The sequence below is a fragment of the Sus scrofa genome, chromosome 7 (genome assembly GCF_054392235.1).
Source record: "Sus scrofa isolate SSC_HxYL_T2T_F1_AM1 chromosome 7, Sscrofa_HxYL_maternal_Yorkshire_Landrace_v2.0, whole genome shotgun sequence".
Taxonomy (NCBI): domain Eukaryota; kingdom Metazoa; phylum Chordata; class Mammalia; order Artiodactyla; family Suidae; genus Sus; species Sus scrofa.
This window is the reverse complement of record NC_139389.1, coordinates 65,861,294-65,880,553: the sequence shown is the minus strand read 5'-3', so window position 1 is coordinate 65,880,553 and position 19,260 is coordinate 65,861,294. Positions and strand designations below refer to the sequence as shown.

General features: G+C 38.9%; 1 protein-coding gene across 12 annotated transcripts in view; it reads left to right on the top strand.

Annotated features, from left to right (window-relative positions):
• PEAK1 (pseudopodium enriched atypical kinase 1) overlaps positions 1-19,260 on the top strand; it is a 284,832-nt gene that overhangs the window by 212,616 nt on the left and 52,956 nt on the right. For all 12 annotated transcript variants that reach the window (XM_084966101.1, XM_084966096.1, XM_021097994.2 and 9 more), the window contains 1 exon segment: positions 10,006-13,265. In XM_084966101.1, coding sequence (XP_084822227.1) covers positions 10,120-13,265 — 3,146 coding nt within the window. In that variant the 5' untranslated portion in view covers positions 10,006-10,119.

The window sequence follows — 19,260 nt, the reverse complement described above, 5'->3', positions numbered from 1 at the left end:
TTCTATTTTTAATTTCTTGAGGCACCTCCATGCTGTTTTCCATAGTAGAATAATGTACATTCCCATCAACAGTGCCCAGGGATTCCTTTTTCCTCACATTCTCACCAATACTTGTTATCTCTTGTCTTCCTGAAGCTAGCCATTCTAGCAGGTGTAAGGTGAATATTTCATTGTGGTTCTGATTTGCATTTCCTGATGATTAGTGATATTGAGCATCTTTTCATGTACCAGTTGACTATTTGGATGTTTGGAAAAATGTCTGTTCAGTTCTTCCGCCTATTTTTAAATCAGTTGTTTTGTTATTAAGTTGTATGAGTTATTTATATATTTGGGGTATTGGAGTTCCCGTCATGGTGCAGTGGTTAACAAATCCGACTAGGAACCATGAGGTTGCGGGTTTGATCTCTGCCCTTGCTCAGTGGGTTAACGATCCGGCGTTGCTGTGAGCTGTGGTGTAGGTTGCAGACGCGGCTCGGATCCTGCATTGCTGTGGCTCTGGCGTAGGCTGGCAGCTACAGCTCCAATTAGACCCCTAGCCTGGGAACCTCCATATGCTGCAGGAGCGGCCCAAGAAATAGCAAAAAAAAGACAAAAATAAATAAATAAATATATTTGGGATATTTATCTCCTTATCCAAAATATGTTTCTCCCATTCTTTAGGTTCCCTTTTCATTTTGTTGATTGTTTCTTTTGCTGTGCAAAAGCTTCTTAGTTTGATGTATTTCCACATTATTTTTTGCTTTTGTTACTCATACTTCGGTACTTTTGTTATATCCAGAAAATCATTGCCAGCACCAATGTCAAGGAGCCTTTCCCCTATGTTTTTTTTTTTAGGAGTTTAATAGTTTCAGGTCTTATGTTTAAGTCTTCAATCCATTTTTATTTTGGGGGGGGGGTATCATCTGTAGGATACAGTTTCATTCTTTTGCATGTGGCTGTCCAGTTTTTCCAACATCATTTATTGAAGAAACCATCATTGCCATGTTCCATCCTTCTTCCATTGTATTATTCTTGGTTCTTTTGTCATAAAGCCATATGCATGGGTTTATTTCTGTCCTCTGTGTTCTGTTCCATTGGTCTATATGTCTGTTTTTATGCCAGTACTATACTGTTTTAATTACTATACTTTGTAGTAGAGCTTGAGAACAAAAAGTGTGATGCCTCTACCTTTTTCATCCCCAGGATTATTTCGGCTTTTTAGGGTCTTTTATGGTTCCATACAAATTTTAGCGTTGTTTTTTCTATTTCTGTGAAAAATGCCATTGGAATTTTAATAGGAATTTTATTGAATCATAAAGGAAGAGGTAAAATCATTGTTATTTGCAGATGCTATGATCTTAAATATAGAAAATCCTAAATACTCAACAATGAAAAAAAACTTCGAAACCAATCAATGAATTCTGTGAAGTTTTAGGATATAAAATCAATATACAGAAATCAGTCTCATTTCTGTACACTAACAATGAAATATTTGAGAAAGAAATAAAATAATTCCATATACAGTAGTATCAAAGACAGTAAAATACTTAGGAATAAATTTAACCAAAAAGTGAAATATCTGTACAATGAAAACAAGATAAAAGAAATAGAAGAAGGTACAAATGGTGGAAAGATATTCCATGTTTGTGGATTAGAAGAATTACTATTTGTTAAAATGTCCGTAGTACCCCAAGCCATCCATAGATTTAGTACAATCCTTATATATTTTATCTTAATTCATTTTAACAATAGCTCTTTGGGGTAGGTGATTATTCTACTCCTTTAATAGATGCTTAGCAAATTAATAATATAAATAAGATCACCAATGGAATGCTTACCTGATATAAGAGGATAATGTTTTTAAGCACTGCTTTTCAAACTTTAATAATTTTAGACTCCTTTTAATTTATTTAAAAACTATACTCTTTGAGTATTAATATATATTATTATTATTATTTTACTCAAATATGAACAAATATAAAATTAGGTATAAATTCTTTATACTTGTATTTCTCATTTAGGTATAAGTTGAACAAATTTAAAAGTACAGAAGAAAAGCGTATAAAACTAATGAAATGCAAATTAACATTATTTTTATACAGTAGATGATGTTTTACTGAAACTGAATTGCTGCTCACAATTGAGTATGGAGCTGCCTGCAACCCCACAGTTTTCTTGGCCGCTTTCATTACCATTGGCTATCTTCTTCTGCCACACTTCTTTCTAGGATCTTAAAAATCCAAGATTGGTACAACGTACAGTGAAGGTACTATGATGTCATTTTGGTCTTTCCTTTGTGGGACTGTATCATTTACATGCTAAGTGAGTCTCCTTCATTTCTCATTATTCCTTACTGTTAAAGCGGTGTGCTTGAAGCCAGCTCAGATTAGAAAAACAAGTGTATATATACATTTGTAATCATATTGCAAATCATCATGTTGCTGTGAATAGCTAATAAGTGGCCATTGCCATGTTCCATCATATGTTTCTATTAATTTGTTTTACATTGTAGACTTTGCTTTCAGTTCAGTGTGAGAGCTGAACTCAGAGACCCTTGGAAATGCATCCTGGATCCCAAGTTGAAAGACACTCTTAATGTATTTTTAAACCATTATTTATTTATAACCATTTTTAAAATAATTCTTATTTATTTATTAGAACATCCTCCAAATTCCTCGACCAGGAAAGACTGTTATACTAATTTATCATGGTATCTCTTCGAAAGCAGTAAATCTATATTTCTTTAAAGTATTGTATAATTCAGACTTTCATTAATTTAGAAGTACATTTTCCCTTTAAAAGTCTGTTATAACTGTCTTATAGAATGTATTGTTCCCTCTGTTCTGTAGCTGGGGAAGGAAAAATCATGCCTCTTACCAAATGTACAAGTCATGCAAGATATTAAAGCCTCCAGAAATGGATAAGAGTGGAAACAAAGAGCATTATCACTTCCTCTGGTTATGCTACTGTAAACATTCAAATGGGGTTTCTTTCATTATTATCAGCTGTTTCTTACTTCTTTTTCCTTCCCAACTTCTTTTCCCTCCTCCTTTTTCTTCTTTCTCTTCCCATTGAATCTTGCAGTGCCCTCATGTCCCCTCTTGCTTGTTCCCTTCTTTCAAACCAGAGACCACCTATTTTTTTCACATCTCAATTAGCATGAAGTCCAGCTTTCTTCACTTGGCAGTTGAAGACGGTGGAGAAAAACACAGCAAGACAACTTCTTACCATTCGCTCTCAACCAGCCACTTCACAGGCCCCTCCAAATAAAGGTGGCTCCTGACTCAGGCTAGACTGGATGAAAGACCATACTTAATTTGCCTCACAATATTCACTCCTTCAATACTCTGAAACACACACACACACACACACACACACACACACAACCCCACAGCTTTGGAAGAGCCCAACTAGCTAATTGTGTGCCTGTTAGTTTACTCTTAGCTTGCTCTGCACTGAGCACATGGACCCTGCCACCTCAGAGGTGAGCTAGGGAAGTGTGGGCATGCCTGCTTCTAACACCTCTTTGTTCAAGATGGAATTCCACTGTGGTAAGCAGTGCTGCTGCTGCTGAGTGAACTGTTTCTCAAGTACCACCATGCTTAAGTCTAAAGCAGCTTCCAGATGCCATGAATAGCTGAACTGTACCATTTACGCATGTGTGCAGTCATGCGTCCTGGCTCTGCCATGTTACCTGTGTGACCTTGGGCAAGTCTCAGTTTCTTCATCAGCAAAAAGAGACTAATAATAGTGTGTACATCATACTAGCTAAAATTATTATTATTCAGGAAGCACTTGTTTAGTGTCGAGTATATTCTAAGCAATCCAAGAGATATAGAGGTGGAAAAGACACAGCCCTGCCTTCTAGAGACTTATATAATTACAGCACAGCATGGTCTTCTAATAAAGATATTTAGGGAATGAGGTAAAGCTTCATCACAGATAAATTTTTAACTGGTTTGAAGGGTAAACAGGGTATTGTCAAATGGAACTGTACTAGAAATATACATTCCAAACAGAGGGCATAGTTTGTGAACAGGATTAAAATTGTAAAACAGGAGTCCTTGGCTGTTTTTAGATAAGGTTTTAAACTTAGTTTTGCAACATATAATCTTATCACTAGTTGTTACCTAGTTTATAGTAATAATAATTATTACTTAACTGGTTCATCAAAGAGTTTCAACTCAAAAAATGAGTTGGAACCCAAGCAGTGCCTCTTTACAGTGGTGCATCTGCAGTTGCACAATTCCTATCCTGGAATGACTACCATGTGACAGGAACAGTAAATTGTTGGGAAAAAAAACTTGTGATTAAAACAACTGGAAGTGGATGGGCTTCTTCCTTTCAGCAGTGCTTTAGTTAAGTTTTCAAAATTAAGCAGGTTTAACCTTGGTTTCTTCTTTAGGTAGAACCCTATATCTTAAGATTTTGCCTATTCTTGGCATAGCAAGAAACTGATTTTTTTGGGAGATGTGGTCAGATGTCAAACTAAGAAAGTTCCTTTTACGCATGGAATTTCCATTTGTGTACCAACTTAAAGCTGTGTTTTATCTCCTACAAAGCCTTTTCCTGCAGCTTTGCTTTCACTTCCTCTCCCCACCCTTTTAGTCATGTACTGAAGGGTTTGGCAGCTGGTTGAGGTATCAGGTCAGCATTTTTCACTGTGGAAGGAGGAAAGGTTGGGAACAATGACGCAGGGATACTTGTCACATTTTCCTTTCCTTTTTTTCTTTAAGTGACCCACACATTCCATTACAAAAGCCTAATGAGAATCTTGGCTTATAAATTTTACTTCAGTAGCCCAGAGGTAGAATAATGTGCTGGATGACATATAGGCGATAGTTTCTCAGTGAAGAGTATCCTTAAAAGCCCTTGTACAGCAGTGAGAATTCTTGATTCTACCTCTTTGGCGGTATGACAGATTTTGTGAAGAGAGATAATGGCCTCCGGGAGTCACAAGATTGGGAAAGGAGCTGAGCAATCCATTCCCCATCCTCGCTTATTAACAGTTTCTCCACGGGTGCTTTAGGAAATGCTTCGTATGTGGTGCTTAATATACCACCTACCCACTCTCATCTTCTTCACTGACTTGGAAATTGTATCTAGCTTGAGAAGTTCTAGCTACTTCTGTGGGCCTGTTTATGCCAAGATTGAAATCCTATGTGGATTTGGTTGTTTTATATCAAATCTGCTTGAAACTGTTCAACTAGAAGCAAACTAATTATTGTCATTGTCTGTATAGTGGTAGAGAAAGTAAAAAACAGTAATAGAGTCTTAAAATGCTGTCATGACTTGACATGAAATAGACTACTCTTGAATAGCTGCATCTATAGCCCAAAGGGCTTTGGTCTTGAAAATTGTCAAATATGAAATCGGATTTTAGATCATGGAATCCCAGCTGGTTCCTAGGGGCAGCTTCAGCCATTAAACTCTCCCTTTGACCATTTCATTTGCAGGATTTGCTTTGAGATAATAAGGAATGTGAAGGCAAATGAGTTTTTCTTATCAAAGATTCTATTTTGATGCTCCACAGCAGACCTGTTTTAGCAAATAAATAGAAGAGGCCAGAGTAGACTGTCATATATCCTTGCTTAAGTGCCTCAGGAGACACATTTTTTTATTTCTCAAGCACAACTCTGGTGACTGGAGTTTCCCATTTTGGAGGTGTCAGTGTTGAGCAGGCAAAGCTGCTAGTTATTGATTGCCGTTAAAGTCATTGCACAAAGGCATTAAAGCCCAAGGATTGCTTTTTAGACAGAGCTACAACTGGTACAACTTCTCTTTCTAAGAGCCTGTTATGAGTTAAAATAGTTTTGACAGTGTCTTTAACTGCACATCTTTGTCTCCAAACATAATTAGTATTGAAAAAATGCAGCCCTCATGGTTGAGGCTTTGTGGCTTAGACAGCAGCTCCATCTGGTGCTTGCTAACGGTGTTGGTTCATCTCTTGGATTTATAACAGCTTGAACACACATGTACACAGAACTTGTAAAAGAATGTCAAATCCAGAGTCTCAATTTTATTGATGGTTTCCATTGCACATAGCTAGTCATTGCACTGACATAGGCTAATTATATTCCTGGTGAATCTCATTTGTCTACCCTGTTGATAATGTGATAGCTGTTAATCAACTCAACAGCACCTCTTGACTGAAATAACTTACTTGCACTCAAAGTGGGGAATCATTTTTACTATTTATCTACCAGTCTTGGGAAAACAAAATATACTGTACTACTTATAAAGAGAAAATTTAATCCCTGTCTTATCATCGATGGGTTTAACTTGGTTTAAGATATTAGGCCATAATGCCTTATTCTTTTGTTGTTAGTACCACACAGGCTAAGTAGACAGGACATTTTTTTAAAAAAAGATTCTTGGCAACTGACAGGAACTGCCCCAAACTGTTGATAGAAATTACTTCTCAATAATAAGATTATACATGATTGTATTTTCCTTATGCTTTTCTGATTTTTCACAGTGAACATATATAAGAAAAGAAAAAAACAATTTAAAAACAAAACATATTATAGCCTTCATGTAGCCTTGAGTTGCTTTTCTGACCCTTTCTCATTCACTTGTGTGGCCTATCCTGGGCTTTATTTCCCCTCATATGTATAACAGAAGGATTGTACGAGGGGTCTGCTCGTTTTAACATTCTAGGGTTTGTGATTATGTACTACTTTTTTCTCTTTTTCAGCCTCTCGTACTCCCCTGTTAGTCAACATGATCTAATTTCTGCCATCTTAAAACAAGGAAATTCTTTCTGGGCCCCCTCCCCTATACTCCTAGTTCTTTCTTTTCTTCCACCTCTAAACCTTTCCAGAAAGTTATCTAAAATTAATCTCTTCAACTCACCATAGTCTGCTTTCCATCTCCACCACTGCACCGAAATAATCTGTGTTAAGAGTGCCAGTGAGCTCACATTGTCCAGTCCAGTTGGTGCAGTTAACAGGCCTCATTCTCCTGTTACCTCTCAGCAGCATTTGAAATAGTGGTCTGCTTCCCACCTCGCTGCCCCCAGCAATGAAATCTCATTTGACTTCAGTGTCATCACACTTATGGCCATTATTGTTTAGTTTTGTTTTGGGGTTATCCTCTTTTCCCTAGTTCACCCACCAAGACCATATACTCAGCTTACTCTATTTTCTCTGGGGGCTAGATATTCATATGGTGGTAGTTCCCAAATAGGCGAGAACAGCAGAATTCCCTTCTGTGTTCTAGACTTCCAAATTCAGCTGCTTGCTCTATAGTATGCAGGCTAAGAAAACATGGACTCATAATCTTCCTTCCAAAAGTTACACCTCCTCCAATACTGTCTGTCTCAAATGACCCCACAAATTATTTGAATACATAAACCTAAACCCTGAACATCCAGAATTCAGTTATCCATACATATACTTTTATCTGCCTTTTCTGAAGCCACATCCGAGTCATTGGTCTTTCTGTGTGGACGTCTTTGATCTTTAAGTTTGCACTTCTTCCACTTAGGCAAAGTGCTCTCTGAATATTGTTTACCTGTGACATAGCTTTGTATATATTAGTGATAGAAAACATTCTTTCCTTCCGTACAAACATGCTGAAACTTCACAAAAGGCTGAGTTTCTGACAAAACCAAGGATCCTATAACTGTCATTGTATATGAATAAAGTCTAACTTTCTGGCTATTAAAATATTTCTTACAGGTACATGCCTACTACCAGCTTTATCATAACATCCAAGTTAGAAATGAATGACTGTAATGGTGTTCTCTGGGAAGGTCTGTGGCTGGGTGTCTAAGACAAGAGGGAGAGCCACTGGAGTTCCTGCCGTGACGCAGTGGTTAATGAATCCGACTAGGAACCATGAGGTTGCGGGTTTGATCCCTGGCCTTGCTAAGTGGGTTAAGGATCCGGTGTTGCCATGAGCTGTGGTGTAGGTCACAGACACGGCTCAGATCCCGAGTTGCTGTGGCTGTGGCTGTGGCGTAGGCCAGCGGCTATAGCTCCGATTAAACCCCTAGCCTGGGAACCTCCATATGCTGCGGGAAGCGGCCCTAGAAAAGGCAAAAAGCCAAAAAAAAAAAAGAGGGAGAGCCACAAGATTTATTTTTAAAGATAAATCTCAAAACCAGCACATTCAGTTAGCCAATATTTATCTGGCTCCTTATGCTAGACATCTAGGGACGAATAAGATACAGCCCAGGCTTAAAGAAGTTTAGAAAAACTAGTGAGAAAACAGATAATTAAAAATGAAAGTGCTTGTTCATGAAGGTATGTCTAAGTGGCTTTGATAGTACCAAGGAACAAAATGAAATGAGTAGCCCAGCGGGATTTAGAGTGTTATAAGACTAGTTGATTTTTAAGACATAAGGCTGGAAGGGAGTCAAGGGATATATCATGAAAACCTAAGGGGCTTGTATTCTATCCTATAATTCAGAGGTTCTAACACCTCAGCGTACATAGAATTACCTGAAGAATTTGTTTAAAAATCAGATTCCTGGAGTTCCTGTTGTGGCTCGGCAGTAATGAACCTGACTAGTTTCCATGAGGATTCGGGTTCGATCCCTGGGCTCACTCAGTGGGTTAAGGACCTGGTGTTGCCATGAGCTGTGGTGTAGGTCACAAATGCAGCTTGGATCTAGCATTGCTCTGGCTCTGGCGTAAGGTGGCAGCTACAGCTCTGATTTGACCCCTAGCCTGGGAACTTCCATGTGCAGTGGGTATGGCCTTAAAAAGACAAAAAAAAAAAAAAAAAAAAGACAGATGCTTAAATTCTTCCCTCAGAGATTGACTTGGTAGGGCAGTTCCCCAGATGGATCTTATTTAGCTAGCAACCCCTATCTGCACACTCACATTGGGGAGCCAATGCATTAGTTAAGATCAAACCACAGAATTAAGCTAGGTGATAAGATGATCATTTTTGCATTTTAGAAAGCTTAATCTAACAGTAGAGAACTATGGAGTCATCTGAGAATTCATTAAAATGCAAATTCTGATCTAGTAGGTTTGGGATGGGACTTAAGATACACTTCTAAGAAGCTTCAAGATAAGACTAATACTGCTTGTCTGAGGACCACATTTTTGACCAGGAGAGAGGTTAGATTGGAATGAGGTGAGACTATAGGCATGGAGATCAGTTAACAATGTATTGCATTGCAGAAATCTAGGGAAAAGATGGTATCTGAATCGTCTCAGTAGTGTCTGATAATGGCAGGAAAGAGTTCCAGCAAAATGTAATAGATAAAATTGGCAAGACTAATTTAGAAAGGAAGTTAGGATGTGGAGTTAGAAGCGAGGAGCAAGGTGTTAAGAATGGTCTGAAGGGGAGTTCCCGTCGTGGCGCAGTGGTTAACGAATCCGACTAGGAACCATGAGGTTGCGGGTTCGGTCCCTGCCCTTGCTCAGTGGGTTAACTATCCAGCGTTGCCGTGAGCTGTGGTGTAGGTTGCAGACGCGGCTCGGATCCTGCGTTGCTGTGGATCTGGCGTAGGCCAGAGGCTACAGCTCCGATTCGACCCCTAGCATGGGAACCTCCATATGCCGCAGGAGCGGCCCAAGAAATAGCAAAAAAGACAAAAAAAAAAAAAAAAAAAAAAGAATGGTCTGAAGGCTTGGGAGTTCCCATTGTGGCTCAGCGGGTTAAGAACCTGACATAGTGTCCTTGAGGATGCGAGTTTGATCTCTGGCCTAGCTCCATGGATTAAGGATCTGGCATTACCATAAGCATAGGTCACAGATGTAGCTTGGATCCAGCTTGGCTGTGGCTGTGGCGTAGGCTGGCAGCTGCAGATCCAATTCAACCCCTAGCCCAGGAACTTCCATATGCTACAAGTGCAGCCTTAAAGAAAATTAAAAAAAAAAAAAAAACCCTAACATTCCAAAATACTGATTGGCCAAGGAGAGTACATAAAGTACCCAAATTAGTTGTCTCTCTTTTAACCTAAGAAAAATTTAGGAATGGAGCCAATTTTTTTCAAATCATTCATCACGATAAGCCTCATAGTGCCTTTTCCATTCAGATTTTCTTCTTCTCTCCCCCCCCCAACAGATTGATCACACTTACAAAAGCTGCTATGAAACAGAGGGGAGGTGAAAACTAACAGATGAAAATTTTGCCATGCACTGAAAGGAAAGCATTGTCTGTGAAGTTCTGTATTTAAAAATGTCTGCTTGTAACACCTTTACTGAACACGTTTGGAAACCTGGTGAATGCAAGAACTGCTTTAAACCTAAAAGCTTACACCAGCTCCCCCCAGACCCTGAAAAGGCACCCATCACCCATGGCAATAAAACTAATGCCAACCATAGTAACAACCACCGAATCAGGAACACCGGAAATTTCCGGCCTCCTGTGGCTAAAAAGCCAACTATAGCTGTGAAGCCCACTATGATGGTGGCAGATGGGCAAAGTGTGTGTGGAGAGCTTAGTATCCAAGAAAACTGTGAGAACAAACCTGTCATCATAGGATGGAATCGAAACAGAACGGCCTTGAATAAGAAACCACTTAACAATAATAATGAAGATGATATTGAAGGATTTAGCCATGTTCCTAAGCCTTATGACAATAATGATAGTGCAAAGAAGGTATCAAATAACAATAATGGACTAACTGAAGTGTTGAAGGAGATAGCAGGCTTAGATACCACCCCTCAGGTAAAAGGAAATGAAACAAACTCCAGAGAAACCTTCTTAGGAAGAATAAATGATTGCTATAAGCGATCACTGGAAAGAAAGCTTCCGCCAAGTTGCATGATGGGCGGGATAAGGGATACTCAGGGCAAGCATGTTATTCTGAGTGGAAGCACAGAAGTGATCAGTAATGAAGGAGGCCGATTCTGTTACCCAGAGTTTTCTAGTGGCGAAGAGAGTGAGGAAGATGCGCTTTTCAGTAACATGGAGGAGGAGCATGAGAGCTGGGATGAGAGTGATGAAGAGCTGCTGGCCATGGAGATTCGTATGAGAGGGCAACCTCGCTTTGCCAACTTTAGGGCAAACACTTTGTCTCCTGTTCGATTCTTTGTGGACAAAAAATGGAATACTGTCCCCCTGCGAAATAAATCTCTTCAGAGAATCTGTGCTGTCGACTATGATGACAGTTATGATGAAATCCTGAATGGTTATGAAGAGAATTCTGTGGTCTCCTATGGACCAGGAAGCATTCAGAGCATGGTGTCATCTGACTCCACATCCCCAGATTCCTCTTTAACAGAAGAATCACGGTCCGAGACAGCCAGTAGTTTATCCCAGAAGGTTTGTAATGGGGGACTATCTCCCGGTAACCTGGGGGATTCTAAGGACATGAAGGAAAGTGAGCCCAATTGTGAAAGCCCCAGTGGTAATAATCAGGAGAAGACCTCAGCACAAGCATCCAAAAGCTCAGTAAAAGTTCCAGAGACACACAAAGCGGTCCTTGCTCTCCGATTAGAAGAGAAAGATGGCAAGATTGCCGTTCAGACTGAGAAGCAAGAAAGTAAAGCCTCTACAGATATTGCTGGGCAAGCAGTAACTATAAACCTCGTTCCTGTAGAAGAGCAAGCAAAGCCATACCGAGTAGTGAATCTGGAGCAGCCATTGTGCAAGCCTTACACTGTCGTGGATGTGTCAGCAGCCATGGCCAGTGAGCACCTCGAGGGCCCCGTTACCAGCCCCAAAACGAAGAGCTCATCTTCTACTCCTAACTCTCCAGTGACATCCCCTGCATTGACATCAGGACAAGTAAGTGCCCATTTCCAAAAATCCAGTGCAATCCGCTACCAGGAAGTCTGGACTTCCAGTACCAGTCCACGACAGAAGATACCTAAAGTAGAATTAATTAGCGGTGGGGCCGGACCAAATGTCCCTCCAAGGAAAAACTGTCACAAATCGGCACCTACTTCACCCACGGCTACAAACATTTCCTCCAAAACTATCCCTGTTAAGTCACCTAATTTGTCTGAAATAAAATTTAATAGTTATAACAATGCTGGTATGCCACCTTTTCCAATTATCATTCATGATGAGCCAACTTATGCTCGGAGCTCCAAAAATGCTATCAAAGTTCCCATTGTCATCAATCCAAATGCATATGACAATCTAGCCATTTACAAAAGTTTTCTCGGAACAAGTGGAGAACTTTCAGTGAAGGAAAAAACCACAAGTGTAATAAGCCATACTTATGAAGAAATAGAAACTGAAAGCAAAGTGTCTGATAACACCACTAACAAACCCACTGAATGTCCCCAAGCTAAAGGGTTTTCAAACAGCACAGAGCGTAAAAGGGGCTCAGTGGCTCAGAAGGTTCAGGAGTTTAACAGCTGTCTTAACAGAGGTCAGTCTTCACCGCAGAGAAGCTATAGTTCCAGCCACAGCTCCCCAACAAAGCCCCAGAGAACCACTCAAGAACCTGTGGCCAAAACAGAAAGCACTCAGGAGTCTCAGGTCGTGAGCAACAGCAGCAGCACCAGGGAGAAAGCGAGCACAGTGCTTTCTCAGATTGTAGCTTCTATCCAACCCCCACAGTCTCCTCCAGAAATGCCCCAGTCTGGCCCTAAAGCTTGCAGCGTGGAAGAGCTTTATGCAGTTCCTCCCGATGCCAGTGTTGCTAAGAGCACACCTAAGAGCACACCGGCCCGGCCCAAATCTCTCTTCACATCCCAGCCCAGTAGTGAGACTGAAGCAGCACCTCAGACCACAGAAAGTCCTACCACCAAAGTACAGAAAGATCCACTCATGAAGCCAGTCACCACTCCCCCCTCCAAATTAGTGACTAACCCCCCAAATGAGCCACCACCTCCCTTTCCCCCACCACGCTCTACATCCTCCCCTTACCACGCAAGTAACCTTTTGCAGAGGCATTTCACCAACTGGACCAAGCCAACCAGCCCTACCAGGTCCACAGAAGCTGAATCAGTTCTGCACTCAGAAGGCAGCAGACGGGCAGCTGATGCAAAACCTAAACGCTGGATATCATTTAAAAGTTTCTTCCGCCGTCGGAAAACAGATGAGGAAGAAGACAAAGAGAAAGACCGAGAGAAAGGGAAGCTGGTGGGCCTGGATGGCACGGTCATCCACATGCTGCCCCCTCCTCCAGTTCAGCGCCACCACTGGTTCACAGAAGCAAAGGGGGAATCCAACGAGAAGCCAGCCATTGTCTTCATGTACAGGTGTGAGCCTGCCCAAGGCCAGCTCAGTGTGGATCAGGGCAAAGCCAGGGCAGAGCAGTCAGCAGTCACAGAGAGGAGTGGAATGGAGGATGGGTTACTACAGGACTCAGAGAAGAAGAAAAGAAGTCACTCTTCTCCATCACAGATACCTAAGAAAATTCTCAGGTATGTAAAAGAGGCTGGCAGAATGTGGGGATTTTTTAAAACATTTTCAGATGCTAAGGTTTTTTGCATCCCTAAGATTGTATAAGAGCCATTTTTGTTTGTGAGTAGCACTCAGCGGCCATCATCTGTCTCTATAACTGCATTCCAAGATTAGAATATTATTAAAGTGATTTTATTGCAGTGAACAAGGTTTATGCTCCTGGATTTTTTAGCTAAAGTAACCTGCAGCATTCCAGTAAATGCAAAGGGGCTTTACCATAGAAAAGCAAATCCGTAACACTTTAATAGCAATAAGTAATATGTTGCTTTGAAATATGCTATGACAGTGTGAGGAAGAAACGGGATCAAATGGGTAAATGGTGGTACTGTTCTTTTCTTCATGGTAAATGAAATCAAACTCTTTAAGCAGGCTTTTTCTTTTGGTGGGGATTAGGAGAGCTTTCATTGAGGTGTTATCTCTATATGCATTTTTTAAAAGGACTGTATTTTTTTTTTTATTGCTGTCTCTTTCTGTCCTTATTTCAAGTGTTGTGGAAAGGTGGGGGAAAGAGCAAGCAGTTTATAATTGTTTAACATGTAGATGAAATAAGAGAAGTGGTTATTGAGATTGAGACCCAGTGTTACAATCTTCTATCCAACTAGTACACCCACATCAGTTTTCTAAGCATTAGTTTTCTTTTACCTTGAGTAACCTACCGTCTATAAGGTTCATTGATCACCTACCCTGTATATATCTCAAATCCTTGTAACAGCCCTACAAACTGGTTGTATATTTCCCTTGAGGAAACTAAAAATCAGAGAAATTAACTGGCCAGATTCACGAGGCTAGTAATTGTCAAAGTCAGAATTCAAACCCTGATCTATCTCACTGTAAAATTTGTATTCTTTCAATAATGTTACATTGTTAAGGAACATAAGATCAAACAAAATTTGTATATTTTCACATGTAACATTCACATAAACATTTGTTTAGGATGCTTAAGTTTTTTCATTCTCATTTCTATCGTAAGCAAAATTAATGAACTGCCAATAAAAACAAAGAACTGTTGTTTGTAACAAATGATTTCTTTATATCCCCTGTTCTTTTTATTCTTAAACAAAGATATGCCCTGAGTATTCCATTCATCTGATTTTTAGTCTTCCTCCCTCTTGATTTACAGAGAGCTTTCTCTGCCAGGCCTGGCCTCCTCCCAGCAAAGACAGAAAACTCTGATATAGGACAGATTCTCTCACCAGCTTGTCTTTAGAAAAGTGTGAATAAAAATGAACACTTAATCCCTTCACTTTTTCTAGCAAAATGCTAGGAAGCTTTATATATATTCTTTACTAAAATAAACTTTTTGCATATCCCCAAATGGTTGCCAAAATGCTAACAAGTTCCTGTTTTCCTTATATCCATGTAATCACAAAGCAAGTGGAATAGTGGTAATGTATTTCTGGGAAGAACGGCTTTGTCATTGGTAGTTGAAAGTAGATGATAGAATATTATACTCCAGTAGTAATAAAATGCATGTATTGCAGGTTACTGTTTTATTTAGAAAAGAAGCAATTTAAACAATGCATGGTTGGAGTCACCTATAAGGGAGTGGCAGATGATCAATAAATAGCTTTACTCCTCATTAAGTATGGCTACAGTATATTTATCCATATCCTGGAGGGCAGAGTCAAGGAATGATTTGGCTTCTCTTCTATGGAATAAGACCCTCTCCTTCGGCTACATGCCACTGTATGTGGGCTTGAGGGTAGCCCAGGCCCTTGGTGTGGCAGATCTCTTACTATACAGCTTATATTTTCACAGATTTGCTTGTATAGGGGCTGTCATATCTTCCAAATCTATCAGTCCTTTATAGGTAACATTTATTTATCCAAATGATGTGGTGCATTTGCCACATTGGTTGTCAGATTTAACCATGCATCACAATAACTGGAGGGCTATTAAAATACAGATTGCTGGGCCCCACCTGCAGAGATTTTGATTAAGTAGGTCTGAGTTGAGTCCTTCTAATAAGTTCCCTAGGTGACATGGCCGCTACTAGACTTAAGACCACGCTTTGAGAACCACTGATGTTACCACTATTCTAAACGTATGTGCTGTAGTCTAAGCAAGCAATTTTGAGGTATTAAACTTTTCTTATAGGCACTTTGGAATTTTTACATTGCATAATGTCCCAAACTAAGTAGAAAAGGAAGTATTAAATAGTTTTAAAAAACTATTTGGAAAATTTAAAACATGAATACTCATTTTGAAAAAGATGTACCATTTGCTTTTTCAATAATTGCTTCATCTACTTGGGTACCATTAATATTTACTTGAAGCAACTTTGAGAGGAAAAACATTTCTGTCAAATGTCAACATTTGTATTTCCAGCTTGGTGGCAATGTAATAATTAAATTACCATCCCATCAGCTGGGAACGCATAGCTGCAAGAAATGGGAATACAAGTTTTTCTATAAGTAAATGAAGATTCCATATCTAAATAGTATATAAGGAATGAAAAGTAGTCTATTACAGGCCTGACCCTAGGCTCTGATAGATGAGGGATTTTGTAGAACCTTTTGTTATAGGATTAGATTGTTACTAAGTTCATTTATTTGACTGTCCATGCCATATAAATTGAATATCTTAACTGTGCCATATATGTGTCATAGGGATAAATAGGGGGAAAGAGTATAACACTGCTCACATAAAGGACTTGGGTTTGATTTTAACTTCAGCTGTCTATCTGATCCTTCAGTATACAGTGGCTAAAACATTACCTATCACATGGAATTGATTTGAGGCTATAATGAGAAAACATGTAAAAACATGTTAGCACATAAAACACATAAAACATGTAAAAAGCGTGTCTGGCACATACTGAGTGCTTATAAATGTTAGTAGCCCCTTTGCCCTCAATGTGATAAATGCTAAAATAATGTATGTTTGGAGTAGCACAGAAGCACACACAAAAAAACAGTGATTAAATCAGCTTTAAAGAAATAAAATCAGCTTCACAGAAATGAAATATAAACCAGATCTTAAAAGACGAATAGAATTTTGCCAGCTGAGGAAAAAACACACCATAGGCAAAAGGAACAACATATGGAAAGTCACAGAGATGATAACGGCAAACAGAAGCAGGGCAGGCAACTGGAAAAGTATAACTGGTCTATTCAGACCAGTGGTTCTTCAGTTGTGATCCATGCCAGGTCAAATAAGGACCACGCAGAAGTCACCATTTTCATAATAATACTAAGACATTTGTCTTTCTCACTGTGTTGACATTTGCACTGATGATGCAAAAACAGTAGTGTGTTAAAGTGCTTACACCTACAGAAATTAAAATCATGGCACCGTATTGTACTAGTAGTTAAAAAAAAAAAAACTACCAGTTTCACTTAAGAATGTTCTTGATGAGTAGAAATTGTTATTAAATCTCAACCCTTGAGTATATGTTTAAAACGTCTGGGAGTTCCTATTGTGGCTCATTGGTAACAAACCTGACTAGTATCCATGAGGATATGGGTTTGACCCCTGACTCCACCTGTTCAGTGGGTTAAGGATCCGGCATTGCCACAGCTGCGGTATAGGCAGAAGACACGGCTGGGATCTGGTGTTGCTGTGGCTCCAATTCGACCCCTAGCCTGGAAACTTCCATATGCCACGGGTACCACCCTAAAAGGAAAAAAAAAAATTCTGTGTGATAAAATGAGAAATACACATAGTGTACTTATGCTGCATTCCAAAGTATGTTTATCTCAAGGAAAAATACTTGCAAAATAGTTTGAATTTTAGAATTTGAATTGCAAAGCTTGAATACCGCTTTTTCATGGACCACTTTGAAAGAACAAATGGCAAACCAGCTGTGGTTATTCAGATTTGGGTGTTTGGCAGATCTTTTCTTAAGAATGAACATAGTGAGCCTATTACCTCAAGGGAAACAACTGACAGTATTTGTTGTCAATGAGAAAACTCAAACTTTCAAGCAAAATAAGAATTTTTGAAAACTTGGATCTGCTACCATAAGCTTCCTAATACTTAACATTTTTTCTGGGGAGATTGGTAGTGGCATTGGCAAAAAGGAATTTTTTAAATTATAGAGTGAAATGTGTCAACATTTAGAAGATCTACAAAACTCAGTGAACCAGTAATTTCCAAATGACCCAATGCAGGATGTTATAAAATTATGCATGAGTAAAAGATCTATTGAAACTGCAAGTTAGATGAATGGATTTTAAGGTGTAACTGAGCAAAAAAGTTCATTGATGTAGTTTCAGATTCCATACTGTAAGTAACTTTTAAGAAACTACCACTTACCAAGCTCTGGTATAGTGCCAAAAGAATAATATCCATGATTGTCTAAAAGACTGTTAGTACTCCCTTTCCCACCTACAAATCTGAATGAAACTAGATTTTTTTCAGGTACTTTAACCAAAGCAACATATCACAGCATATTGAATGCAGAGGCATGTATGAGAATTCAGCTGTCTTTTATTAAGCCAGATATTAAAGAGATTTGAAAAAAAATTAGGTTCATATTTAAAGGATTTATTATTAAATGAATTTAAAAATTTCTCATTTTTAATTTCTAATATAAGAAATATCAATAGATAAAATCTACCTAAACAAGAGCCCTTACAGTTCTCAATAATTTTAAGAATGTAAGGAATCTTGAAAACACAAAGTTTGAGAAATGCTGAGACAGAGTGTGATGGGCCTTTCGTGCTACGGTGGTATGTTTGGCCTATGTTACAGATTTTGTAGTGGAAACAGTTTTTAAGGGGAAAAGTAGTGTGATTTTTTTTTTTTTTAAATAAAATCTCTTCTGGCAACAGTATTAAAAATGAACTGGAAGGTGGAAATATTGGTGACAGGGATACCAGTCAAATGATGCCAGTGTATCCACAGGCATCATTTCTATCCAGCTAGTCTAGATCAAGAGAAACTAATTTAGCAATTAGCCTGGTCTGTGACCGGGTGGGAATATCTCCATTATCATTTTTAGAAGGACTAGTTACCTACCATCTCTGCAACTCTTTGGTATCCATAGCATGGGGAGTGATATTGCATAATGAGAAAAATGCAAGCACTGGTGTCAGACAAGATTTAAATTCTAATTGTACCACTGTTGTTGTGTGACTTTTGACTTAACCTCACTGCACTGAAGTTTCTCAGTCTGTACAATAGTAATGATAATACCTACCTTACTGAGATGATATGGGACTAATCAATATCTGTTAAGCACCTAGCACAGTATCTAGCAATAGCAGTTGACCACTTTACAAATTATGCTTAGGGCATCCGAACTTAAGATAATCTCTACTTAATGTTTTCCCTTTGCATTCTATTCTTAGAACAGCCAAGTGCTCTTTTTAAAATATAAGTCTTGTCATATCCCCACACTAAAGAAAGCCCTATATGTGTGACCTCTGTCTCTGTGATTAATCTTACGTATCCTCTTGCTCATGTACCTCTGGTTATATTGCCTTGCTTTCTTTCTGAGTGCCTTGTTTATAATGTTGACCATGAAATCCTTACCAAGGACCACCTTTTAATCCCCAAACTATTTACTGCTTTCCATCTCTTCTTCTGCTACTTTTAATAGAGACCATCTTAAAATAGGTCCTTTTATTTATTTTTGTTGTATTTTAAAGAAAATTCTAAACATATACAAAAGTAGATAGATTTCTCAAATGAACACCACTTACCTCAAACCACACTTTAGCAATTATCAAGTGATGGCCAGTCTTGTTTCATCTATAGTTCATCCCACTCTCTCCATTATTTTGAAGCAAATACTAGGTATCATTTCATTTGTAAACATTTCAGTATGTATCTCTAAAAGATAAGGGTTTTTTTTCTTTTTTCTTTTTTTCCATCATAACCACATACCAAAAGGAGTTCTTTCAACTTTAATGGCTAACTCCTGGCTAACCATCACATGGTATGAAGATTTTAAATATTATGTATATTCTGATGCCTCCCAAATTTATATCTCCATTCCTGGTCTCTCTC